The sequence below is a fragment of the Micropterus dolomieu genome, linkage group LG09 (assembly GCF_021292245.1).
Source record: "Micropterus dolomieu isolate WLL.071019.BEF.003 ecotype Adirondacks linkage group LG09, ASM2129224v1, whole genome shotgun sequence".
NCBI lineage: Eukaryota > Metazoa > Chordata > Actinopteri > Centrarchiformes > Centrarchidae > Micropterus > Micropterus dolomieu.
This window is the reverse complement of record NC_060158.1, coordinates 18,292,737-18,319,575: the sequence shown is the minus strand read 5'-3', so window position 1 is coordinate 18,319,575 and position 26,839 is coordinate 18,292,737. Positions and strand designations below refer to the sequence as shown.

Here is a 26,839-nt window from a genome sequence, read left to right as displayed (position 1 = left end):
TATGACGCAGCCCGTCTCGCAGGTCTTCAAAGAACAGAGGCTACTGGCTATAATACTGTTACATTTTGTTTGAAGTTCACCTAACATGACCCCCCACCTTTATTCAGCATGCCTGCATTTAGTGTGAGCACAAGAGAGAGAGAGAGAGAGCGCACATTGGTTACAGCTTCAGAGGTTATCAGCGACCGTTCTCATCTCAGGGCGTCATATGCCGACAATTTGAGAAACAGTGACAAAGCGTAGTTTTTTACCTTTAGCGTCTGTGTGTGACGCTTCCGGAAGCGCCATTATTTTATTTGTTTTAAAATTTGTTTTTAAAACATTTTATTTTATTTTATTATAAACGTCAGTATTTACGCTGGGACATTCAACCGGTGCGCAATGAGAGATACCTGGGGCTGTGAAGGATCCAGCTGTTGGATCCTCCAAACGGAGGAAAAGAAGGCTGCATTTGTCGGCGGCATTTAAAGGTGCCTTCGAAATGGGACAGCCTAGTCGCATCGACTGTGACGTATTCGGTCTGCAAATGCAGCCTTCGAAGGATGAGGACCCTGAATTGAGATACAGCTTATGATTGAGACACAGCTTATGATTGAGACACAGCTAATTAGATGCTCTGGGGCGTCCCGTACAGACCGGAAGTGCTAGTTAGCTAACTAGCTACATTCGTGAAAAAGGTGTTGACAGCCCCCCCGAAGCCCCTAACCTTACTACAACCATCAGAAATGTTAGTACCTAAACCTAAGTCACTGACTTTATGCATGTCGACCGGCTAACCCTACAACTAACCTTAAAATCCTTAGGCTTTGTCATACTGTATGAAAGCGTCAGTGACGCATTGAGATGAGAATGTGTTTGGATTGTCTATAATAAATATAGATGTTTTTGATCAGTGTCTAATCAGTTTATTTGCTACACAAATGGTTAACAGTCCCCCGCAAAGTAGAGAGAGAATAACATGACACACCTGACCGCAACACAGACACCTGTCGCTCTCGTTGCTGTCTCTGTCCCCCTTACTCAGAGACACCTTTGCACAGTTTGGACTGTCTCTCTGCTCCGTGCTTTTAACTGAAGCGGCTGTGAACTGCACTTTATCAGAGGTGCTGAAGTTAACCTTTGTGTGGATGTGTAGTGAGATTTCAGCCTGATCACAATGTTTTCAGTTTCGGTTTTCCATCGCTGATGAAGAGCAGTGCGCTCGTCTCATCGAGTCCAGTCCCAGACGGGCTCTGTGTCTGTCAGACGATCTAAAGGGGGTAGTCTGCTACTGTATCAGCAGAGAAATAACCTGGCTGATGCACAGCAGAGGGGCAGGTAGATTTTGTTTTAAAAAAATTATGACTTCATTCTCATTAGATTGCGATTTTATTCTCATAATATTATGACTTTGGTCTCAAAATATTATTCTGCAAATGACAGAGAACACAAATAGCTTTTGTGGGAGAGATTATTAATGTGCAGAAAGTTTTGAACATTAGCAGAAAACCGTCTGAAACACAGGAAATATTAAAGTCCAGGAGTTTCTAAGTGAATTGATTTATCATTGAGGTAAAAAGATGCCACATGCACATTTAAAGACTTTACTTCAGTCATGCCTGCATGTATGTAGACTCAGCAGGGACAAAATTAGATGAGAAATGTTGATCTACATGAGAAACATATCTGACAGCATTACAGAATGCCTTACTGCAATATAAATAGCATACACAATAGTTTTATATTTTAATTGTCACCTGAATTTTGTGTTTCCTTTTATATAGCCTAAATAAAGACATTTCCTCAATAAATTGGTGCAGAAAAACTCACCAGAATGCAGGAAATGAAGTGTTTAAAGCCCAAATTTTTCAGGGGAGGAACCCTAGACCCCCCCATAATTAATATTATCAATGTTAACTTATCAATAGCATCATCAAGCAAAATCATAATAAATGTATTGATATGGACTATGATATTTAATAATTAAAATGTAGCTCAATGATTTATAGGTAGGTATAAGGTTTGACAAATGGCACAACAAGGTAGCCACAGAAAAAAAACAGTTGATATAGTTGCTGTGCGTTTGTTTTTTTGTGGGTCGATACAAGTAGATGTCATTTACTGTTGCTTTATAGACTTACTTTGGGTAGGTGGCGGCGGCTTTGGAATCTTTGCATAAGATGGCTTCAGCCGGCTGCCGCGAACTGGCTACAGTGGCTGCGTTGTTTGTAACCAGAAACTGAAGTCTCACTCAACAATTCTCGCTCTGAAATCTTGTGGATTTTTTGTGTTTGAATAATGTTAAAATCTTGCTAGAAGTTCCTATATGTACACAACAAACTCCTCTGTGTTTAGACTGCCACGCACCTCACAAACACGCAAACACACATGCAAACACACAGCAAACACGCACACACACGCACACACACACACACACACACACACACACACACTCTGGACCAGATGCCTTATGAGATTCTTGTGACATTTCCAACAGAGACATCACATTATGGAGGGTGTGACAAGCGGCATCTGATGTCACAAAACACTTTTCGATGTATTATGTTGTACAGTTTGGATGAGCCAAAGCACTCCCTAATTTAAGAGAATAAAACTCATCACCTTGACAAAAGGTGTCTCTCATTGTGGGTTAGACACGTACCCGCCCACACCCTAAAACTGGCACCATGCCCACTGAGACACACCGGTTGTTTTGCACTTATTCCATTCACTAGAAAGCATCAATCACTCAACGATCATTAAAGTGAGACTCTGCCAACTTTCACGGAGCCTCATGTAAGTTCAGGTCAGTGTAATGTGATGTGTCACGTTTACAGGAATAAAATAACTCTCTTATCACACCAGGATACATCTCCTTAGGTTACCGTGTTCATACTGCATAGACAGAAAGTGGAGAAATAATTCAAATCTACAGTTACTGTTTCCCAATCATCCATAAATTGTGTGTGTGCGTGTATTTGTGTGCATCTGCTGTAGTGTAATATCAGTAGGAAGTTACGATGATGAGCCATAGAAGCACAGTGACATCACATGTTCTCATTCACATTTACTGGCACGAAAGTAGTACAGAGTGATTATCTATCTATCTGTCTGTCTGTCTATATATCTATCATCACAGCTTGAAGATTGTTACGTGAAACATGTCTGTTACACACACACACACACACAGATGGTATGAACAACAGAGGCATCTGCCAAAACATTAACTCATGGTAGAAGTCATAAATCTCTCTGTCTTTACAACCTTCAGGAAAGAGAGACATCCTGACGCCTAGTCCGCGTGTGACAAATGCCCACCTACGTGCGTGTGTGTGTGTGTGTTTGTGTGTGTGTGTGTGTGTGTGTGTGTGTGTGTGTGTGTGTGTGTGTGCGCGCAAAAGCTTGGGGATAACATACAAAAAAACATAACAGCACGCAATCACGCACTGACTCACACATGCCAGCAAACTCATGCGTAGATGCCATATTTCAACCTGACATTCCTGTGCGTGCACGCGTGCGCACGCACACACACACACACACACACACACACACACACACACACACACACACACACAGTCTTTCGTTTTCATGACACATCTGGAAGTGAGGTGAACAATGCAATTGCCTCCAAGCTACATTTCAAACCCATCATAGCTGGTTGAAGTGATGCTCTGTCACGGCGTTGTGTCTGAAGTACAATGTTAATGTCTGGACACATCTGTTTATTAAGGACGTTTATTAATAAAAAATAACCATTGGCTAGGTAAAAAAACTAATTCAATCTTTATGTCAAGATTGTAGTACCTGCAAAAAAACTTACATCAGCTTAAGTTAAAAACGTGCTCTCATATTTTCCTCCAAGTATTTCAGCTGATTCTGCGCATCAGGATGACACTTTACTTTCATAGTCAAATCCAAAGAATTTTACTCTGCTCACAGCTGGGGTTTGCACGTAAGAGATGCCAATAATGAGCGTGCAAAGCTTTAAAGATAGCAAATAAACCCTACCTCCTTGCTAAAATCTAGTCACGCAATTTTTCTTGTGAGCTTAAAACTACTAAAATGCTCACAATTTCTGGCTTCATTTGTTCTCGCACAAGCTTGGCCTGCAGATGTGTTTGCACTTGTTACACTAAGTTGAAGTTGTTGTTTTGTGCTTTTGTAATAGTTTTGTCATCAATGTATTTCCAAAACTAAATGGGTGAATTGAAATCCAAATAAATTTATACTGTAAGTTTATTTCTTTATAAACATGTAGGAGATATTCTAACGTCAGGATAATTAAAATCCACACATACCATAGAGGTAGCATATAGATTTTGAATGAAAGAAGGAAGAGGGTAGCTGTGCCCTTGATCAGTTATCCATAGAGAAGCTGCTTAAATAGAGTTATTTAAATATTGTTTTATTTTGAAAGACGCAGAAAGGCCAGTAGGGAAATTGAATAAAGCTATAATATAAAAGGCAATTTCCACACCTGGTGGACAAGAAGATAAATAAAGATATATTCTATATTAACTCAAGTACTTATGTACAAGTTTTAGGTACTTGTACATTACTTAAGAACTTTCATTTAAAGCTACTTCATATTTACTTTACAACTTTAAACAAAGCCATACATATGAAACCTAAAACCATCTTGTAAATATGATGCATTGTTATAGATGTAATTAACAAACTGTATGCAAGTAGTTAAAATCAGCTCTACCTTGATGAGCTACATTAAAATTCTACTTACATAGGCTAAATGCATTAGTTAATAATCCAATAATAAATAATAAAAGGTCCAATTTGCATAACGAGTAATTTCCCTTTGAAACTTTACATTTCGTGTCTCGTGCATATTTGAACAATTCCACTGTGAAAGGTGCAGGTATGAGTGTACAAGCCCCATCTGGTATATGGCGCTCTCTAGTGGCAGCAGCTGGAAGTATTACAACCACTTTCACTTTCTTCACATTGTGAAGCCATACATTTATCGGCTGTTGATATTTCAGCTTTAACTGATGCTAAATTGATCTTAAATTTATAGAGCACCTCAAGGACTTTTGTTATCAGTATACTCTAATGGTTCAATGTAACTTTCTAGAGGATTAATGCTGTTGTCATTACAAACATACACTCTTACAGCACTGAATATTGAAAATCTGCTTTCTCATGTGCAGTATAGTCCTCTATAACTGATGATACCCTCCCATCACCACCACCATACATGCTCTCTTACACAGACAACAACCCTGCTTCAGACCAGACCCCGTTGCCTAGCAACGCCCTGCAGAGTGGCCCATGGGGCGGGAACAAGGCACTTGGCTTCCGCCGTAACAACAATGTGTGTGTGTGTGTGTGTGTGTGTGTGTGTGTACGCGCGTGTGCGTGTATGTATGTATGTTTGTATGTTTCTGGGCCACCCCAGGTGGGTTGTTTAACTGTGAAAACATGCTTAGAGGACTAGCAGTTTCATAACCAAAAAGACACCACAAGAGCAGAGTGGCAGCCATGTTCCATACAGTTATTTGTCTTTAGGCCTCTGGTGAGGAAACGTCAGATTTTAAACTCACTTAATGACTTTTAAATCTTAATAAGAAATGTCTCAGCATGATTACACATAAAAGGATCCATAGGTGTTGATATCCTATCATTTTTGTATTAACTTCCATGGTGGATATTAAAAAGCCTCAAATTGCTGAAATGTATTTTTTGTTATATTTTGTCAATTTATATACATGCAAATCCTCTCACCCTGTACTATGTAGGTATTAGGGTAACGTGGGGGTAAGACGCCCCCCCCCCCCCCCCCCCCCCCAAAAAACACAAAATGTCACAATTTTATTTCCTCAACATTTCTTCTGGCTGCCCCTAGTTTCACTGAACTAAAAATTTCCTTCGTTTCATCACAATTTTCTAAATTATTTATTCTAATTAGCTAGCTGGCATGCACATATTTTACCTCAGACTTTCTCTTAATGAAGTTCCAGCAATCTTACCCCACTAGCTGGGAAAAATGCCTTTCTCCTAAAATTTACATTTCATTAAATTCAAATTAATTTGTCAACTGTATGTATTTATTTTACTTTATATTATGTTACCCTAAGCCATTTCCAAGATATGGCCATTTCCAAGATACAAAAAAACCTATAAAATATTATTTTATGTGTCAATAGACATTGAGCTTGGGGTTGGGGGGGCGTCTTACCCCACTCTACCCTATTTCTACGTGTAAAATACTACTTGAATATAAAAGGCCCTTCTGATTCTGAAACCATGACTTTGGAGCTTAAATATAAGTACTGAACTTTCAGTATCATCCTGACTTAGTGTTTATGTGGCTGGGTGCTTCTTAGTGAGACAGAGTATTGCTTTGACCTACAGCCTAAATATTTCCCTTGTGTGCCAGGGGCATATCCTCAGTTGGCTGGCTGCTAATGATGTTTTCTGCTCGGTGAACCAGTGCTGTGACTTGTCTAAAGTCACTCCTCGCACAGGGAGGGGTTTGCTGAAGGAGAGGACAAACCGGGCAGGAGAAAGGCCTGGTACCGGCCTAGGCTACTACGTCAACATGAAGCTCCGTTTGCTGGGATGAATCGAACACATAATTTCCCTTTGGGAGATTGAAGGAGGTTTCGGCGCGTGGGTGGCGGGCTGACTTCTGTTCTAGACTGGTACAGAAACAAGAAACTTCTCTGTGTGATTGCTGCTCCTGCAACAAATGACTTATCAGATATGATCTCTGCTGCTCTTCTCCTGCTAAATACCCATTATGCAACACTTGGCCTTAATCCTCTCCATCGCACTTATTGAACAGCAAAGCTTACAGTAAATAGCCAAATATTATTGTGGGAAGACTTCTTTTTATATTTTATACACATCAACTTGAATGTATTGTAGATAAAAAGGCTGGATTAGTTATATAAACCTAATCTGAGCAGAATACTCATCTGTGAAGTATTGTCAATATAATTTACAATTAAATAATACTGAATGAAACAGCAAACATTTGGAATTTTGCTTGATACATAACTTCAATTATGCATATATTATCAAAATAGTTGGCAGAACATTTTCAGTCTACTTATGGACAATTTGAGTAAAGAACTGTTTTCTTCTAAGCTTCAAAGTGGAACAGAGACTGAGAGAAAAGATATTAGAGGCATATAAATAAAGGTATTTTAGCATAGAGGCCCCATTGTTACATTCTTTATGTAAACTGCTTTCCATAGTAATTCAAAGTAAATGCCACTTCAGTTCCCCTGCTTTCTCTTCAGTCCCCCCCCCCCCACCGGACTGTCACCCTGTGACACCAGAGTGCACTGGGGGTGGAAACCAAACGCACACATCCACATACTAACAAACACGCACACACCTCCCTTTCCCGTTCGCCCAACCCCCCACAAAACAGAAGTCACCGCCCTTCCCTCTTGCTCTCACACCAACATGACTACTGACTACTGCCGCTCCAACCCGCCTGACGGATCATCACGGGAGTTGTAGTTCCGGATACCCAATCCAGTCCGAGAAGGCGAGGCCTCACCAAAATACAACTCCCATCTCGACCCTCGCACGCCGAGCCCCGTCGTCCAATCTGAATATGTGGGAGGAGCGCATCCGCCCACAAAAGCCACAGCTATCTCCCCGTATCTCCCCCTTAAAAAATCAATTGTGCACGAAAAAAAGGGAATACGCGTTAAATACAAACACTGGTGACGGTTTGCTTTCGGTGCACGACGGACGGCGACGAGGCGTCCCCGCGTCGTGCGGCGAGGGAAACGGCGGCGAACAGGCAGGAGCAGCGAAGAGGGTGTTGTCCTGATGCTTAAATGGAAGTGGGTGGGCCTCTACTGTCACACACTGCCAACTTCTCTGTGGATATCTTTCTGACAAGCGCTAATTTGCTCGTTTATGGACTGGCATCCCGGTAAAAGAGACATACGACGGGGCTGCGAGGGGGGCGACGGGCCTGGGACGGTCATCGTGTTGTCCTTTATTTCCGTTATTTGTGGCTGCTTTTTTGTGCCTGCGCTTGGCACCGCCCTTCCTGGCCGGTGGGTGGTTTCGTCAAACGGGCATATCCGCCACGGCCCAGCGCCGAACATATAGGCCGTCCTCCGCCTCTGTACCCGGCCGGCCTTCTAACGTGAACTACACCCTCTCCCTCTCGGTATATTAATGCGTTATGAGTGGTAGGTACCCTCCCCCCTCTCCGTCTCCACCCCTCTCTCTCCCTCTGTCTGATAGATAGGAGGCTCCAAGCCCCCTTTGATATTGATGATGAGGTTACTGGTTCCTCTTCTACCTTTATTGATCACCTTTGTTTTGCTATATCTGCATTATGATCTGGTCTTAGGCAGGTCACTTGGTGTCTACATGGCTGTGCCTTATCCTGGGACCTTGCACTATTCAGAAATCCTCATGTGATGATGATATTCTAGCTGGGGATTATTCTCACGCTTGACTCTTTTTTTTATTTATTATTTTTTTTTTTTACAGACTCCAAGAAGGAATCATCTGGAACTGAAGGAGGGAAAGCGTCTAAAAAGGGGAAAAGTTCTGGATCACAGGTAAAAGGAGAGAAATAAGAGTTTATTATAGTTCATTACTTTTGCTTTGCTTGTAGGCCAAAAATGTACTCCCTCCCTACCTCCCAGCCAGTCAGACACCTCTGGGGGCGTTTCTCTGGTGAATTCCACTTCCTGATTCTGTGCAGCCCTGCTGAGAGCCAGCCCGGTCCTTCTTGAATATGCTTATATGGCTGTCACACATTCAGCCACTCTACTTTTGAATTGTCTTTTTGGTTTAGGGTCAAAATTATCTAATTCTGCATATGGATTTATTTTAAAGACCTGCAGTGTTGGTATGTGGCTCTACAACTGTGGAACTTCTGTCTTTAGCCGCTTTTCATTAGGTTGTGTATATCTTGGAGATTTGATTTCAGCTAGGCAGTTTATTCTTGAGCGCATATTTTGTTGTTAAATGTGTATGACAAGCGTTGTTGCTGTGTTATTCCATGCTATTTGTTGCAGAATCTTGGCTGTTTCTGTGCAGTGTTGAGAGGTGTATGGCATTAAAAATGTGCCTGCGACCTAGTTCCTTTGAAAGGGAGGAGAGAGAGAGAAGGCGGCATTTTCTTCCAGTGTTCTGAGAAAAGAGAAATGTGGTTCTCACACGCCCACCCACTCGCTTCCTGTAATACCGCCCACTTCCACTGACAGCTCTCTCTCTCTTCCTCTCAGCTTTTTTGTGATTCTTTTTTTCTGCACCATGTTAACTCTCCCAGCCCTCGCTTGTTTACTCTTTCTCTTCTTTGTTTGATATTGTGTGAGTGTCAGCACTCTACATGGATTTCCGCCTGTCTCTAACCCTGACTGGCTGCTCCTCCTTCCCTCATCACTCCTGTCTAACCGTTTCTCTCTCTGGCCCTCCCATCCATTCTGTCTCCTCCAGGATTCCTCTCAGCCCTCTCCGTTAGCTCTGCTAGCGGCCACCTGCAGTAAGATCGGCGGGCAGGGGGGAGCGGAGGGGGTCCAGGCCCACGTGGGGGCCCAGCAGATCCAGGTCCAGGCTGGTCAGATCCAGCTGCAGGCAGGTCAGCTCCAGGGTCAGATAGTGGTGGACACAGCTGGAGGTCAAACCCTGGTGCCCCAGCAGCTGGAACTGGTCCCTGCTCAGTTCACAGGGAACGGCTGGCAGATCATTACAACAGCGCCTACTATGGCCAAAGAGAACACCAATCAGCCTGTTGCCGTGACAGTGGCAACCACCTTGGCTCATGACAGCTCACCTGGTGGACGCAAGGTGAAGGAGGTTGGGGACGCAGTGGGTTTGAGCAAACTTTTTTTTTGTTGTCTCTGTGTTTATCCTCTTATATCTATAACTATATCACTGCTTCTTTTTGTTGGGCAGGTGAAGTCAGTAGGTGGGACCAACAGCGTTGCAGCCAATCAGCAACAGCAACAGTTCCAGATCATCCAGGTTCAGAACCTGCCCAGTGCCGGGGGCGGGGTCCAGTATCAGGTCATCCCTCACCTGCAGACTGCAGATGGACAGCAGATCCATATCAGCCCAGCTCAGACAGCCTCTATCGGGGCTCTTCCGGAGCAGGTCCAGCTCATCCAGACCCAGAGTCCAAGCCAGACCCAGGCTATCCTCCAGCCAGCCAACCAGCAGGCCATTCTCACAAGTACAGCCAATCAGACGGTCCCGCTGCAGATCCGCCCTGCACAGTCTTTCCCACTGCAGCTGCAGACTCTGCAGGGCTCCCAGACTCCTGTTATGACCACTGTACCCATAAACCTCAGTGGCATGACCCTGGCTCTGCCTGTGATAAATAATGTTGGTGGGGGCGGGGCTGTGCAGCTTATCCAATCAGCAGATGGTACATTCTCTGTTGCCAATGGCAACCAGCTGGTGACAACAGCAATGTCTGGGGCAGCTCCTGCTACATCATCAACTGGCTCGACAGTAGCTGTAGCCGAAGGTGACAGCGTGTCTGATGGGACACAAATGGTTTCTGTTGGATCAGAGGGTGGACAAGCTGACACCCAAGTGCAGAGCAGTGAGGCAGACTCTCAAATCCAGAACCAGGCCAATGGGCTGCAGAACCAGACAGATACAGCAGGAACCATCCAGCAAGTGATCGTGGGCCAGGTGGGGCACCAGTTGGTGCAGCAGATCCAGCTGCAGCCCCAGGCTCAGAGTCAAGGTCAGGCCCAGGGTCAGCAGCAACCCCAGCACATTCAGACCCTCCAGCTGGCCCCAGGACAAACCCTGCAGCCCATCCAGGCCTTCCAGAACCCAGCCCAGGTCCTTATTCGTACCCCGACCCTGTCCCCCTCTGGGCAGATCACCTGGCAAACACTGCAGCTGCCCGGTGGGGTCTCTCTGCAGGGCGGCCTCGGGACGGCCATGCCGCAGCAGCTGACACTGGCCCCGGTGGCCGGTGGGACAACAGTGGGGAGTGGAGGGCTGGTCTCCCTGAGTGGAGCTCCCCTGACGCTGAGTGCAGCCCAGATCAACCCAGGGTCTGGCGTACAGACTGTCAGCATCGCAGGACTGGGCACTGCTGGGGTTCAGGTGCAGGGTGTTCCCCTCACCATTACTGGTCTACAGGGTAAGGGCGCACCAAGAGTAACTTTCTGATCCGTTCATTACCATTAACTAAATGAGGTTAAAGCAACGTGGTGGTCAGAGGAAGTATTATAAGTTCCTGAGAAAATATGAAGCTCTAATGACTTTCCTGTTTCAACCACCACTTTACCATTTACCATTCAAAGTTGAACTATACCAGGATGTCCTGCTGGCTTAGTCAAATTGTGTGTCTGATTGTACTCAAGTTAAGTTTCAGCTTTCTCTATTGTCATATTTACTTCAGACTACCCCACAGACATACATACAAACATTTGCTTTCGCTTAATACATTAACACATTGTCTTTTTCAATCACCTCTCAGGTCAACCACAGGGTCAGGATGGGGTCAAAGTTCAGTCGTCTCCTGTGACGGTCACTGTTGGCAGCGTGGCATCAGGCTCATCGATGAGTCCAGACCAGCTGGGCTCCGTACAAAGTTCTTCGGACCAGGAGGGACCGCCCAGCAAGAGGCTGCGTCGTGTCGCCTGCTCTTGTCCGAACTGCAGGGACGGAGAGGGAAGGTAAACACAGAGCACCGTGAACAGGTGCAGGAGGAAAAACCGGTATACACGTGTAATCGTGTGGGCAATCGTGTAATCGTGTGGGCAATCGTGTAATCGTGTGGGCAATTACTGGATTTGTCCAGAGCAAATCAAACTAAATATTAGCTTTAAATATACAGTATTTAAAGACAAATTATTTATCAGATCATTTGAACATAGTACATTTAAAATGTGCACTAGGCAACAAGTCTAACGCAACTATACATTTATAGAACATTATACAGTAATTCACAAAGAAACTGGCTTTTGGACATCAAATCCTTACTGTGTGGAGTGGAGTCTTTACCTGTTCTCTAAATTTGACAGTAGTATGTCAGTCCCAAATCTACAGCAACCAAATTTACATTTTTATTCCAACGTTATTGATGACAATCGATGACATGTCATGGTGGGACAACTGGGTGGACAGATGGTCAGAACACAGTGCAGCTTGTATCCTAAAGTGAGAGATTCGACCTCTCACCACCCAACACTTCACATTGTAATGAGGAGCTTGCACCCAAAACATACACTGAGAATATTCAGTGCATCATTGAGACCAGTCAAATGTATTGAGCATCGCTAGAATAATCAGTGAATTCATGGAACCAACTTTATATATCAGAGCTTGTTACTGTACATGTATTTTAGCAATGGGTGTGGAAATTCTGGTAACCAAAAAAAAAATTTATGGACAGACCAATCACAGATCAGCTGTGATTTGTTTTAAATCCTAAAAGCTTTTACTAAACAGCCCCACCTCCAGCTCACTCCTAACTCGAGTGTGTCTGTGTTGTAGGAACAGCGGGGACCCTACAAAGAAGAAGCAGCACATCTGCCACATGGAGGGCTGTGGGAAGGTATACGGCAAGACGTCCCACCTGAGGGCCCACCTGCGCTGGCACACCGGCGAGAGGCCGTTCGTCTGTAACTGGATTTTTTGCGGCAAGAGGTTCACCAGGAGCGACGAGCTGCAGAGACACCGGAGAACACACACAGGTAGGAAGGAAACACATACAGGGCTGTAGACTTGTGATGTGGGTCACGTTGGAAGGCTTGGGGTTTTGACAGCGTTTTAATCCAGCACTGAATCCAGACTAGATTATTTTCATCATCAATCAATCTTAGACTATGAAATGTCAAAAAAATAAATAAACAAATGCCCATTGTAACTTCCCAGAGCCCAATGTCATCTTCAAGTGTTTTGTTTGACCAACAGCACACTTTTGCTTTATAAAATGTCAAAAATAGTTGTTAATTATTTTTCTTTTAACAGACTAATTGTTCATTTCATTTCTTGCCCAACATGTACAGTATATAGTTGTAAAAATTAGGGAGGCCATTCTCTAAGGGAGCTCCAAGAAGGCAGGAACCAAAGCAGATTTTTTGACAGAAAGCTGGTTGTCCTTTCTTTGATTTATAAGTCTTTGATCTTCTCCCCTCTAGGAGAAAAGCGTTTTGAGTGCCCCGAATGCTCAAAGCGCTTCATGCGCAGCGACCACCTTTCCAAGCACATCAAGACCCACCAGAACAAGAAGGGCGGCGCCGCGGTGGCAATCATCACCACTGATGACATGGAGGAAGACGCCCCTGAAGGCCTGGGTGACTCCCCTCAGATTGTCGCTGTGGCAACCCTCTCACGTGACTCTGAGCCTGCTACCCCCACCACCTCTAATCACCTGGAGGAAGAGGAGGAGGAAGAGGAGGAGTTTGAATAGGCAGCTGACTCCTTTTTTTTTTTTTTTTTTTTTTGCAGAAGGCTGACTTCCTGTTTTTTTGGGAGTCTTTGCAGGGACTGTGGCTACTTTTTCCATTTTAATTTTACATCATTTTAAAAATGTTGTTCTCTCATGAAAAGAGACTCAAAAGAGACGGGATCATGCAATGAACAGAAACCGAAAAAATATAAACATCACAATCTAAAATAAACTAACATATAATAACACAAATTTAGCCTAAACGTATAAAAGATTAGTTTGGCATTTATAATATGAAGCTATAACAATTCCATGCCTGGTGGGGAAAGGAATGTAAGTAGTGTCTAGATTAGCACAAGACAGGGGGACCTGCTGAATCTAAAACCATCCAAAAATCGAGACATTTTCCTAATCGCAACATAATCGAACTCTATGCACAAAGTTGTGTTCCTGTTTCATACCTGTCAGACGGAGTTGAGGGTTAATCACGGTACAGGGCTGTTGCAGAGCAGTGATCGAGCAGGAGCAGTCTTGGGATGGTGTGTGTGTTTATGTGACCTGTTATGAGTGAGTGTGCATTTATATTCCCATGCTGTCATGGAGAAGATCTACCTAATTTGAGTTTTATTCATGGTTCAGGTTTAGTCAGATTCAGGTGTGATTCTTTTGAGACCAGTCAACGGATAAACTGTTATTGAAGAAGAGAGGAGATGATTCTAACAAAAGAAACAAACAAACAAAAAAAAGAGTAGAAAAAAAGCACATATAAAAAAGATTTATAAATAATGCATTCCTATTGATGACCATTAGAAAAAAAAGGTTTCTATAGAGAAAAACAATCTAGCTTTCTACAACTTTGTTTGTGTAGTGAAAGCAATACTATAATGACAATCCTAGTGAAACCATGTTTACATTGTCAGGGGAAGTTTTCTCTGTTAATAAAACAAAGCCAGTTCGCTCTAAGATTAGGGAAAACATCTGAAAGCAGTGCTGTCGTTGGAACAAAGCCAGTTACTTTGCAGATACCACAGGGTGGCTTTAACATCACAGCTGCACAGTGACTTTGTAATTTTTATATGATGACCATCAGACGGTACCTGGTAAATGCAACGGCAGCGGCACCATCACCGTCACTGAAGTTGTGTTTTGCTTTCTGTGCTCTGGTGAAGACCCCTCTCCACCACTAACCCCGCTAGGCGACCGATGTGCCACAATTGCCTTAACACAAGCTGTTGTACAGAGGGAGCGTCAGTTAGAGTTAGGCGGGTGGAGAAAGAGGGTGGGGGCTCTACTGCATTATTAGGGGGTGACTAACATGAGGAGCAGACCACAGCACAGAAGCAAAGTGAGACAGAGTGGGTGGGAGTGGGTCGGGCTATTTAACTGTGTGGATATTATGAGATGTTTTCTGGTGGTGTTGCTCTGTGTTAGTTCAGTGCGTACATTCTTTTTAAATTAACAGATACTTTTATTTTATAGAATTTACCAATTGTTTTAAAAAGTCCCCCCTCCCAGGATGTTAACACACAGGACCCCAGTGTGTGCGGCTAATTTATTTATCCTTGATTTGTACTATTTGCCTTTTTGCTGGACTTGTATTTGTGTGCGTTTATTCTGAGGTTGTGTACAGCATGTTTGAATTTTTTGCCGTAGTGCTGCTTCTCTCTTCTTTACTATTTGTGTTTTCTTTTTCTACGTCCTGACCATTGTTGTTTAATTTCTTCTTCTCTTTGCGCCATAACGTGTTTTTTGGAGGAAAATAAATAACAAAAGAAGAAGAAAGCAAAAAAAAGTTACTATTGTTTAAAGTTGAAAAGGTTGATACCAAACAAATTTAGATGTTTTTGGTAATATTTTGTGTGACAACCAACTTTTCTTTCTTTGATATTTTGTAGTGACATCTCATTTGTAAATCTTTTTCTAAAAAGATGTTTGTTCGTCTCCATGACATTTGATAATGGGTTTTTTGCCAGGTTAGCCTCAAAGGCCCCAGTTTATTGATATTTTTAAAACTGGTTTGTACAAACGTGTTATGTCAATAAAAGAGAAAAAAAAAGATGAACTTCGAGCAGAAAAGATGCTTTGCCTGCATAACACTTGAGAATAAAGTGATTAAAACTATCCTAACTCCCCCTCTGATGCTCTGTTATTTGTGTGTATCAATCAGTAGAAAATACACATCTACACATGGTTCACTTTGACCTCAAAACACACAGTTGGGGCGCCGGCTAGCTCATCACTAGTGTGCCTGTCCCATGTACAAAGGCTTAGACCTTGTCGCAGCAGGCCCAATCTCGAGTCCGACCCACGGCCCTTTACTGCATGTCACCCCCCCTTCTGTCACTCTCCAGCTGTTCTGTCATAATTACAGGCTAAAAAAAACAAAAAGCCCTAAAAAGTGTCTTAGACTCACACAGTCTGTGTAATGATGGAGTTTGGGAAGCACAGACTTTGTTCCGAGTTACTGCTTCTGCTCTTGATGGCGTCCAACCTGATGCTGCAAAGATCGAACTTGTGATTACCCAGTTAAAAGGCAATCTATTACCACTCAAAAACACACTACTACTTTGACTGACAGTTATTTTTGATAGTGTGGACTAGTAAATAGCCAATACACTGTCTACAACAAAAAAACATGACCTTCAAAACACCTCATATATAGTTATATTTGAGGTGTTTTGCGATATATAATAATGAAATATCTGTATAGCCTATGTTTTCTTAACTCAGTTAAAAGCGTGCTTGTGGATCAGATCAGAGCTTGACTCGTGTGAGTTCACTGGCAGGTCACTCTTTACTGTCAGTTTACAAAATCATCACGTAGTAGCCAGCTCACACATACCTTTGACATGTCAGTCCTTTGAAGCACTTCAAAAACCACCCTAAATCTACAAACTCTCTCTGCACCCTCAGGTGTTGGAAGGTGAAAAGGAGTTTAATGTGAAAAACTCTCAGGACCAGGACAGTTTTCAGGTTTTGACCATCTCTTTAGATGTAATATGTAAGTTTGATTATGTCCAGGAAAATTAGGGCAATTAAAATAGGCAACAAAATGTGAACAACTACAGACCTGGAAGAATACAGGCATTAAACTCCAGCCTGAAACCTTTTCAAGGACCTGCGTCTATTATCACCACTGAGTTTGCACTGTAAGATTGACACTCAAGATAGATAATTAAGACATCAGTGATTAGATAAAAGTTGTAATATATCTTTCTATCCCTCACTCACATTGCATGACAATGATGTCTCATGAAGATCCAGTGACCTCAGGTTGACCCCTGCGCCCTGCAGCAATGGTACGTGCACATTACATGAGATCAGCTGACTTCCTGCTCACCTTTGGAGCGAACAGTTCATCTGGAACTGACCCCACTCACCTGCTGAAATCACACCAGACTTAGAGCGCACGCACGCACGCACACACTCCTCAGACTCGCTTGCTGCAACCTTACAGACAACTTTGGTGCAGAAGAAAAGGTGTATGCACCTACCCTAATGTACAATAATGTTAGGCTTGATTTTCCCCCTTAAAAAGACACTGTGGTGTAGTGATGACATTTGTGAGAGCTGAAACAAGCACCCATCAAATAAAAGACTGTAAATATATATTTTTTAAAAAGAGTCTTCATTCTTTATTAACACTTACAGTGCACCGACATGAAAGCTGTAAAGTTACTCACTTTTAAAGTAGTTTGTATAAAAGGCTCGTTTTGCATCAGCAACACAGAAAATAACCACACCTTACATTTGCTCTATTGAGCATCAAGAGTAAGAATATTCAAATGAAATTATACAACTCAAAACTGAGTACTGACTTTAAAATAAAAACATCCCTGCATCTTATGCAGCCTTAAATGAGGATATATAAAACATATCAACAGTGTTATGTGCCTTATGTTAAGTTGACAAAACAAGAGACATATTTTTGCTTTTGTTTCTCTAGTTAGATAAAAGGTCGATCTAAACCTAAAAATGTGCATTAAAATGAGTTCTACAGTACTGTGCAGCACAAGTGACTGCTCCAGGTACCAGCAGGTTCTCCTCTCTGGACTTCACTGCAACTCCTTCTGAATGCTGCGATGGAGACAAAACAATACATGAGCGCCATCTCCTGTCAGAATATGAATACATACACAATATATCAAGAATATATTCTTTATATTTTCTTTAAAATTCTTTCCAACTACTTAATAAATGCTTTACTCTAAAATGTCAGAAAGCACGACAAACACACGTCTGCAATTTCCCACAGCTCAAGGTGACATCTAAATAGCTTGTTTTGTCCAACTTACTGTCTAAATACATTAATGATGTAAAAAGACTATCACTCGACTTATCACTAAAATGACAAATAATTTCACCACTAGTTCTCAGTCAATAAGCATCCAGTGAGGCCTTTTTAAGAAACGGTGCAAAAATCAATCAATCACTTGACACAGATATTAATAATCATCTCTAGAGTTGCCTTAAATTCTAGTAGATTCTTATTCAATGCTCCGTGCAGTAGCACAGACACTTAAACACAGTGATTTTATACTGACTGTGCACATGTTCTTAATTAAAACTAATCAAGATTTCACATCATGGCAATTTTAGGGAGTCCCCATCCAGGTCTGGAACATTAACCTGTACAGTGAGAATGAGGCAATGTACCTCTCCAAGTACTCGTGGACATTGTCATGGCCGTTGTAGCGGGCCAATCCCACCAGGATACCGGTAGCACAGCGGCCCTCCTTCTTACGACACAGACTGCAGTTACACATCTGTCTGCAGATGGGACACGACCATGTCTACGAAGAAAAGGACCATATTTAATGTGAGTGAACAAATGTTTTGCTACTCTACTACACTAGTGCATCTACTGCTAAACTAGAATAGCCCATACTTTTATTTGCTCCCATCACAAAACTCACCCTGCCTGTACAGACAGCTATATGGGACAGACCTTTAATTCCTTTTCCACTAAACTCTCACTCAGCAGAGATGGGAAAAAGGCTACAATCAAAATGTTAATTTCAACCAGTATGAATATTAACAGTATAAAGAGAAAGCTATGAGATAATTTATTAATTATGAATTATTCATTTGATCTAGCTCTGAGACAGAGAGGGACTCTAACAGAAAGATGGTGACCTGGTAGCCTTTAAGAAGCTTTATATACCCAGAAATCAGATAAGCACAATGAATAAATATATCCAGTGTGTTTTGTATTGTGCAGCACTGTGCAAGAGTTTCAGGCAGGAGTGGAAAACATTCTGTAAAGTAATGCCGCTTTAAAAAATAGACATGTTAATAGATCATGTTAATCAATGACCAAATGCAATCAGATTTTTCTTCTTGTTCACTCAAAGTCAAATCAGTATTAGCCTTCAAAACAGCATCAACTCTTCTAGGTTCCCTTGGACAGTTTTTGAAGGAACTCAGCAGGTAGGTTGGCCCCAACATCTTGGATAACTACCAAGAGTTCCTCTGTGGCGTTAGGGAGCCTCAGTTGTTTCATGTATCTCTTCTCTCTTCATTTATTCCCAGACAGACTCGATGTTGCCAATCAGATGCCTCCCTGATTGTACTGCTTGATGAATAAGTATCTGCCTGTACTTCTCAGCACTGAGGAAACTATATATTTTGACAAAATCCCAAACCCTGTTCGCAGAAATGCAGCCCCAAACTTGCAAATAACCTCCACCATGCTTCACTGTTGCCTAGAGACACTCATTCTACAGTTCTCGAGCCTTTCGACAAACAAACTATCTTATGCTGCAGCAAAATATTTCACATTTTGACTCATCAGTTCAGAGCACTAGCTGCCATTTTTCTGCACCCGAGCTCCTCTGTTTCCGTGCATAGTTGAGTCACTTGGCCTTGTTTCCATGTCGGAGGTAAGGCTTTTTGGCAGACTTCTGTGAAGGCCACTTCTGACCAGACTTCTCCAGACATTAGATGGGTGTACCAGGGTCCCCCAGTTTTCTGCCAGTTCTGAGCTGATTGCACTGCTGGATATCTTCCGATTGCAAAGGCACGTAAGCATGATGTGTCTTTCATCTGCTGCAGTAAGTTTCTTTGGCCGACCACTGGGTCTATGGTTCTCACCATTAGACATCAGTCTTGTCATGGTGTATGACTTTTGCAAATGTTTGCACAGTCGTCAGCGTCAGCTTCTGTTAGCACAGCTCCAACTGTAAAAACAACCAAAGCTACTGCCTACCTACTCTCTACTCGTGTTTAGGTTCACTCACCCTCAATAAAATCTACTGCGAAACATTACCCTGGGGATAAAAAAAACCCCCCACCAGCTAACTACATTTGTAGGGACCTATGAAATTCATTTAATTTTTTTTTTTATTCTGTGTCTTATCATTTAAGCACATTTTGTCATCACTGTATGTGGTGGATGAAAACAATTCAATAAGAAAATATTAAAAATGTAAAAAATTTCAACAAATTTATTGCATCATGCAAATATGCATATAGGAAAATTCAAATAAGCGCAATTATTTATATGGGCAATTCAAAATAAATGTATTACAACAGTAGGATATTAAAATACTATAATTGACAATGAATATATTGTTGCAATACATTTATTGTGAATTGTCTCTATTAAATGGGTTATTTCTTGACTACTGACAATTTCTTCCCACAGTTCTTCTGCAGGCCAGCCTCCAAATGCTGCTTGAACAAACCACCGTAATAAGTGGGTCTGATGGAGGCTACGCCCATGAGGGCAACGCACCTCCTTGTTTTCAGCTTTTTCACATTTCGTCAGATTCCACAATATTCTTCATTTTACAGTTGATTCGATTTTTATCATGAATTTCTGCGATTCCGTCGCATTTTCTGCATTGCGGAAATCAGACAAACAACAAATGAATAAAAGACGTATAAATAATAATATAGTAGCACTGACCGGGTCGAGCAGCACGACACGTACGTCCTCTCCGTAGCGGTTCTTGAGGCAGGGCCCACAGAACTGACCTTTGGCCCCCACACAGAAACCACTGCGACACACTGTCTTGGTGTCCAGAGTCTTCTGTCTGCACTGGTGACATGAGCTGCCCTGGAAGAAAAATACACACACACAGTGAAGAACCACGCTAACCCAAGACTCCTGACAGCACTAAATGGTTAAAGGCCCTGGTGTGACTCACATTGTCCTTGTCCCAGATCTTGTCTTTGCTGCGGTATGCTATGTTGTCCAGGTCTTCTTTGGTTATCTCGTCGACTGACTTCACCTCATACTGGCTCCTTCTGGAACTCTTCCTCTTTTTCCGTACCTCACCGACATGTTCACTGTCCACCTGCCCAATCACACAGATTTCAGGTAAAACTGAGAGGGCACAAACAGGACACTGCTTTGTAGCCACTTAGATTTTAATGTAAATGTTTAAACATACAGTCATAATTGCACTTTCCTCTAAATGAATTTGTAGAAAGAATGCTGAGATTAAAGTTGACTAGATAGCTAGTGACTGTACTGTTGCAGAGCAGAAATTACACTTATATATTCACTGAAGATGTTCAACCTTCTCAGAATAGAATATCATGTGGCTGAGAGAAAGAAAAAAAGAGAAAGAGAGAGAGAGAGAGAATACAGACCTGTGAAGTTTGTGAAGTTTGTGATCGTACCTCCACCAGTCTCCTGATGTCTACGCTCCTGGTGCTTCTGGGGGTGAGTGGCTCGCTCTTTTCCTCCACTGCAAAGTTCTCAGGAGGACGAGCCTTACGGGACGGGTTCCTCCTTTCAGACCCCTTTTCTGATTCAAACTTGCGTTTTCGTGGCGTTGTTTTCTCTGGCAACCGCTTCTTCTTCTGCAGAAATAAAACAAAGACAGCGTAAATCAGAACAGAATATTATTATTAAACAAATATCTCACCTAAAATCTATTTTAATGAAGTTTTTACTGTGTATTGTTATTACTCAAATAGGTTATCTCACCCTTCTGTTAACATGCATCTGTCACATCAACTTAATAAGTTAAACACGAGTTGCTAGAATACTTACAACCTAATAAATTAATACTGGTGACTTCTAGCTATGTAACTAGTTCCCCTTGATCACAAACATACTTGAACATAATTGTTCAATTGTTGCATTTTTTCCTTAATGCCAGAGTAAAAAGCAGAAATCCTATAAAGTCAGGAAGAGGATATACTGCACCATCTCCCATCACCAACATAGAAATATAGTTATTTTATTAAATCATTGTTTGTGTCTAGTGCTGTTTTGTATGCATTTCATTGTTTTTTGTGTATTTTAAAGCCTATCTAGGGATAGGTATTGCAAACTAGCTTAGGCTATAAATGCATGCTTCATGCTCTACACGGGTCCCTATATTCCTATACAAATAAAAATTGAAAAAACAACAGCTCCTTCACATAAACACAGAAACTAGGGCTGTACGATTTGGAGAAAAAGTCATATTGCGACTACTGTGGACAATATTGCGATTGGATTATAATTGAACAAATGGTTCTGTCTGCTTGCTTAATTATCAAGGAACGCGCAAAATACTGAAACATACATTTTGAAATGTGTATTTCTCAACTTGAACAAAGTTAAACAATATTTATAACAATAACTAGTAAAACAGAACAAGGGAGCGTGTTGCTCTACAGAGGAGGAAGCTAGAAGCAGCACATATTGGCACACTGGCACCGACTCAATGTACTGTCTAATGCAGAGACTCTAACCACAACCTGGAGGAGGAACTGTACATGAGTTTATTAAATAAAGACTATAATGTTTAGTTAATAGTATACTGTTAGCATAATAATATATAAAATACTACATTCATTATAAATATCATATAATAGTATACTATTTTACCACTAGTCGAATATAAATCCAGTTACAACCGTTTCATTTCTGTGGGCTGCTTTTATTTATTTAATCCTTGAAAATGCTCTACATTGATTTCTAATTTGTTAATGCTAAGTACTAACTTAGGGATTTGCTGTAGCATGTCAAACTTTTTTTAATGTCCCGCTGCATCCATCCGTGATTGGTAGGTTGACGAAAAGTGACAAGCACTTTGGCTCTGTGAAAAATTGAACAAAAGGCACCGATACAGCTAACGTTAGATGGCCAGCGAGCCAAACCCAAAGCTTCCTTATCTTGTCCCAGTTTTCTTCTGTCTGACCGCTTAAGTTGCTGCCAAGGTCTCTGTATCACAGAACGACCGGAGCACTGGCATTTCTCTCGGTGCTCCGGTGGCGCCTCCGACTATGGGCGGGTGGGGAGGGTTTTATTGTTTTATTAAATCACACCCTTTTTGCGGTTATGTAATCGCACATGACGACATCGCGACTGTGATTAGATTAATTGTGCAGCCCTAAAAGAAACCAAAGTAAACTTGTATTATTTTGTGAACATTATTACATACAATTTTGGAAGATATTGATTGTTTCTATAAGCTTATACTGAGCTTTGGACAAAACAGTCTAATGTTTTAATGTTTCTAATTTTTCTGTTGAAAAACTGGTGCTGGTGTATATACTCACTTGAGGGGTGGTGGGCAGAGTAAGGTCAGCCATCGTGCTCAGATCAGCAAACAGCTTAGCCAGCTGAAAGACAACAGAAGATCAGGGTCAAGGGAGGGACAGATATAATGGTATACAGATCACACAGTTAAAAAATAAAGTTGAAAGGGTTCTTTACCATGGCTTTGTTTTCCTTGATGTTCTTGTCTCGTTTCCTTAGGCTATGAGTCAGGACTTCCTCTTTATCCTCTTCCTCCTCCTCCTCCTCCTCCTCCTCCTCTTCCTCATCCTGCTGCTGCTTCATCCTCTGCTGCTGCTGCTGCTGCTGCTGCTTCATCCTCTGCCTCGTTCCGCCTCTCTGTGACGGAGGACTTTCTTTGAGTGGCTTTTTGACATTTTTCTCTTTCAGTTCCTGTTTGGGGGTAGACAGTCTTTTGACTGGAAACCTGAGGAGTAAATAATTAAATTACATCATTGTTCAGTCATCACTGGGAATCAGCAAAATTGTTGTGAAACTAGCATGCGTTTCCTAAAGATGAATATAGTGGAAAATAGCAATAAGCTAAATCTATGCCCATTTCACTTTTTGACCAAATATTAGTGCCTTTAGATTTCTGGCTGATCAGGATCCAGGAACCCAAACACAATTAATTAAACTCATTAGTAGTTGAATAAGAGGTACTGACAATAAGAGGCTTGATTCACTCATAGCCTTAGCCTGTTCAAGACAAATCATGTGAGTATATGTTGCTTGAGAAAGGCTTTGTAATCCAGATACCGTTATCTGATCGGTGCATCCCTAATGCTCTTGTGTCGGTTGCTGTTGAGCTTTGTTGGCCACCTTGCCACCCAAGTTTAAGCAACATTATGCAGCGGGAGGGAGAGAGCAGCACAAGTGTCAGGCCAGAGCCAGGGAAGCAGCAACATAACCGGGCTCAATAGCCTATATGGGCATAACATTAGCTTTTTTTTTTTTTTTTAAAGTGCAGCAACTATTCTTTGTCTTATTTACTAATTGAAACACACACCCACCTCAGGGCTACTAAAAGGCTCTTCCTCTTTGGTGGGGGGGCCTCCTCGCCATCAGAGTAGAAGCCTGTGTCCACGTCGCTTTCCTCGTCTGAATCCACTATCTGGAGAAAACCAAAGGGGGAAAAGCATGTAGCCTGGTGCTTCGGCTATGGCATCGCACACATTTTTATCAAATTATACAGCCAGCAATAAACGTTTCATACCTTGCTCTTTAGCTGTTGGTTAAAACCACCTCTGTCCTCTTCTTCATCCTCGCTGAAACCTTCAAACTCCTCCTCACTGTCCGACTGGCTGAACAGACGAGCCAGCTCAGCAGTGATAAACTTGGATTTGAAACATTGAGCCTGTTGCAGATATATCAAACATCATGTTAGCCTAGGTGGACAAATGTAGCCCTGTGTTATCATCACAACTCAGAACTTGAAGTCTGAATCCAACTACAGTCATAAATATTATTAAGTGAGACAACATGCACTTCTTGTACGCAAGAGAGTTCGAATACATTGTTTTCCTAGGATTATGTAATTACGCCAGTGAAGGTGGTGCAGATATGGTGACAGCTCAACAGCTGCACTTTCTTTTCCTGAGTCATTCATTGGTCAGATCATACCAGGGCTACTACTACAAAAAAAAGCTAGAGCTATAATTTCCTTACAGTGGGTCCCTATTTCATTTATCTTGTGCACAAGAATGCACATGCATGCTGGTGACGCAATACAAAGTTCTACCAGTGGTGTCAAACAGTTCCACTGATCAACAGGTGGTGCTAACACGCGAAGATATGCCGCAATGCCGCAACAAAAAGAGAAAGTAGCAATGAGTACTAAACAAAGATGTAAACAATACTGGACTTGTAATAGTCTTATGAGAAAGGAAATTAACTCAACATATTTGCTAGACCTAAAAGGATATACACAAAGCCTTTTGGTGAGTAATGGTGACCGCAACGAGAACTTTTGTTTCTTTACACAGTACACCTTTAAGCGACAGCACAATTTCTTAGATCAGTTTTCACACACCAGAGGGAGCACCATTCCACCAGTGGACATCCTTGATCACTAAGTGAATGCTGCGGGAACAAGGAATTTAGTTAACCTGTGTCATTAAGCTTCTTGCCAGGATCACCAGATGAGGCTGGCTGTCAAAACATATCTTCTTGAGTTTATGTTGGCAGGAAACAGACTAAACCCAAGGACATCCTTATCACTACCAGCCTGTGCAACTTCTCAGCCATGGTGGGACGGCAAGGCAAGGCCAATGACAAATAAAGTGGAAAAGGAACAGACACTTTGCTTTGTGGACATTGGCTTTACTTCCTCATAGTCTGGAGTCCTGCAGACCCCAATGCTGTAAATAAATATCAATTTAACCATTTTTATCTTCTCTCATTTTATCTTTACTTCTGACCCAATTCAAGTCCAATATATAGAAACGTTTTGAAGTAACAACCCAACCTCAATTTGGGCGTGCACATTGATGAAGGTGATCAAATACGGAAATAAGATTACAGTAAAGTTATTTCACAAGAAGAGGAAATGATTTATGTTATATTGCCTGTGTGTGAATATTTAAGTAGCTTTTGAGGATTTGGTTGGGGGTTTGCTATGTAAAAAGTACTGTCCACACGACTGGATATATAGACCATATAAAAAGCCATTGTACATTTTTATACGCACTTCTCATAACATTATGGAAAGTCATGACATATCAAGCTGATAAATGTTAAGTATGATTTTCGAGCTGTTAAAAGGGACCAGGGTGTCCATGACCACACACAGAATAACTTTAGTTAAGTGTTTACATGTTATTCTTTAATGGCCAGGACAACAGTGTTTTATCAAGGGGCAAGACTGAAGTTTTAGGCCCAGAGTCCTAATGTGTCAAGTTGCGTCTGATCCATGCAGTTGAAGTCCCAAGTCCCACTTGTTGACATCTGAACCATCCCGTCCAGCAAAAGGGGTGTTGACCTCTGACCTTACAAGAGGAGGGGGCAACACAGACTGGACCCACCTATGTTACTTAGCTCCTTGACAAAACAGTGAACAAGCAGCTTTCAAGTACAGCCATTTAACAGCCAAAATGTAGAGGATCACCTGAGCACTGATCACGTGCAAGCTAGCAGGATGAGCAGGTCAAAACAAAGACGTGAGACACGTTTTGCAAAAAGTGTTTACCGCATAACATTATGAAAGGACGGCTGTGTTACAGAAGTGAACTAGCTACAAAGAGCAATCACCTTAGTCGCAGTAGTAAGATATGAATGTATCGTGATGGTGCAGATTCAGGCCAGCTAACATTAAGCGAACACCGTTAGCAGTTATTAACAATGGTGTTCATTTTGACTTTTGACTTTTCTTTAACACAAACTACCATCGTGGAAAACAGAGCTACATTTACACATACTGCTCTGCTGCTTACCTTGGACGTGAGGGTCATTTTATCTCCGTTTTGCGGCAAATTTCCGTCCAAGAGAAACTTTTGTCCTGTAACATCAAAATCAATGAGTAGAGGTGGGTTTAAACATTAACCGCTAGAGAGGGCTTGTGATGGCAAAAGTGGGGAGTTTGATGCCAGTGAGTTTTTACCTACATTTGTAGTTAACCCCAATGATTGCTATCATTACATTCAACTAACGATCAAATACTACTGAAAAAAACATTCACTCGATTGCAGTATATGATAAAGGTGTTTATCTCTTGTTTAGGAGTCTCTCGTCTGAGTAGTCCCCCCCGCACTAACAATGGTGCAGTCCATCCTTTCGCGCGAAAACGGCACTGGGCGTGGTTATCCTGCAGAGCCAGACCCAGGCCAGACCCCCTACCACACTGTAGTGAATTTTGCCCCTGGGTCTGTTGGTTGAGTGTCTGCCCTTGCGTTGTTGACACATTGTGATTTATTAGCAGTTTAAACAGACTTTCAGCAGTGGCAGGATGTAACATAATACAGTCATTAATTTATAGTACTGAAGTACAATTTTGAGGT

The 26,839-nt window shown here is 42.0% G+C and overlaps 2 protein-coding genes across 2 annotated transcripts; one reads left to right on the top strand and one right to left on the bottom strand.

The window, feature by feature from the left end:
- The first annotated feature begins 7,438 nt into the window (after window positions 1–7,438).
- On the top strand, window positions 7,439–15,463 carry sp4 (sp4 transcription factor). The gene is made up of 7 exons (XM_046059377.1): window positions 7,439–8,159; window positions 8,467–8,537; window positions 9,421–9,771; window positions 9,880–11,086; window positions 11,426–11,624; window positions 12,445–12,644; window positions 13,092–15,463. The coding sequence occupies exons 1-7, from the start codon at window positions 8,153–8,155 to the stop codon at window positions 13,361–13,363; spliced, it is 2,307 nt and encodes a 768-aa protein (XP_045915333.1). The 5' UTR covers window positions 7,439–8,152; the 3' UTR covers window positions 13,364–15,463.
- Window positions 15,464–16,949: 1,486 nt separating this feature from the next.
- Window positions 16,950–26,588, bottom strand: cdca7b (cell division cycle associated 7b). Its single transcript, XM_046059799.1, has 11 exons — window positions 26,447–26,588; window positions 26,276–26,340; window positions 24,061–24,201; window positions 23,858–23,958; window positions 23,004–23,271; window positions 22,847–22,909; window positions 20,972–21,154; window positions 20,494–20,643; window positions 20,253–20,402; window positions 17,999–18,135; window positions 16,950–17,419 (listed from the first exon to the last, which is right to left on the bottom strand). Exons 2-11 carry the CDS (start codon window positions 26,291–26,293, stop codon window positions 17,398–17,400), a joined length of 1,233 nt encoding a protein of 410 aa, XP_045915755.1. The 5' UTR covers window positions 26,294–26,340; window positions 26,447–26,588; the 3' UTR covers window positions 16,950–17,397.
- Window positions 26,589–26,839: the final 251 nt, after the last annotated feature.

Coding starts and splice junctions, on each gene's coding strand:
- cdca7b (XM_046059799.1), bottom strand. Junction 21,155..22,846: donor CTCTGCCCACCACCCCTCAA/GTGAGTATATAC, acceptor TTATTTCTGCAG/AAGAAGAAGCGGTTGCCAGA. Junction 20,644..20,971: donor ACATCAGGAGACTGGTGGAG/GTACGATCACAA, acceptor GTGATTGGGCAG/GTGGACAGTGAACATGTCGG.
- sp4 (XM_046059377.1), top strand. Junction 8,538..9,420: donor GGAAAAGTTCTGGATCACAG/GTAAAAGGAGAG, acceptor TGTCTCCTCCAG/GATTCCTCTCAGCCCTCTCC. Junction 12,645..13,091: donor ACACCGGAGAACACACACAG/GTAGGAAGGAAA, acceptor TCTCCCCTCTAG/GAGAAAAGCGTTTTGAGTGC.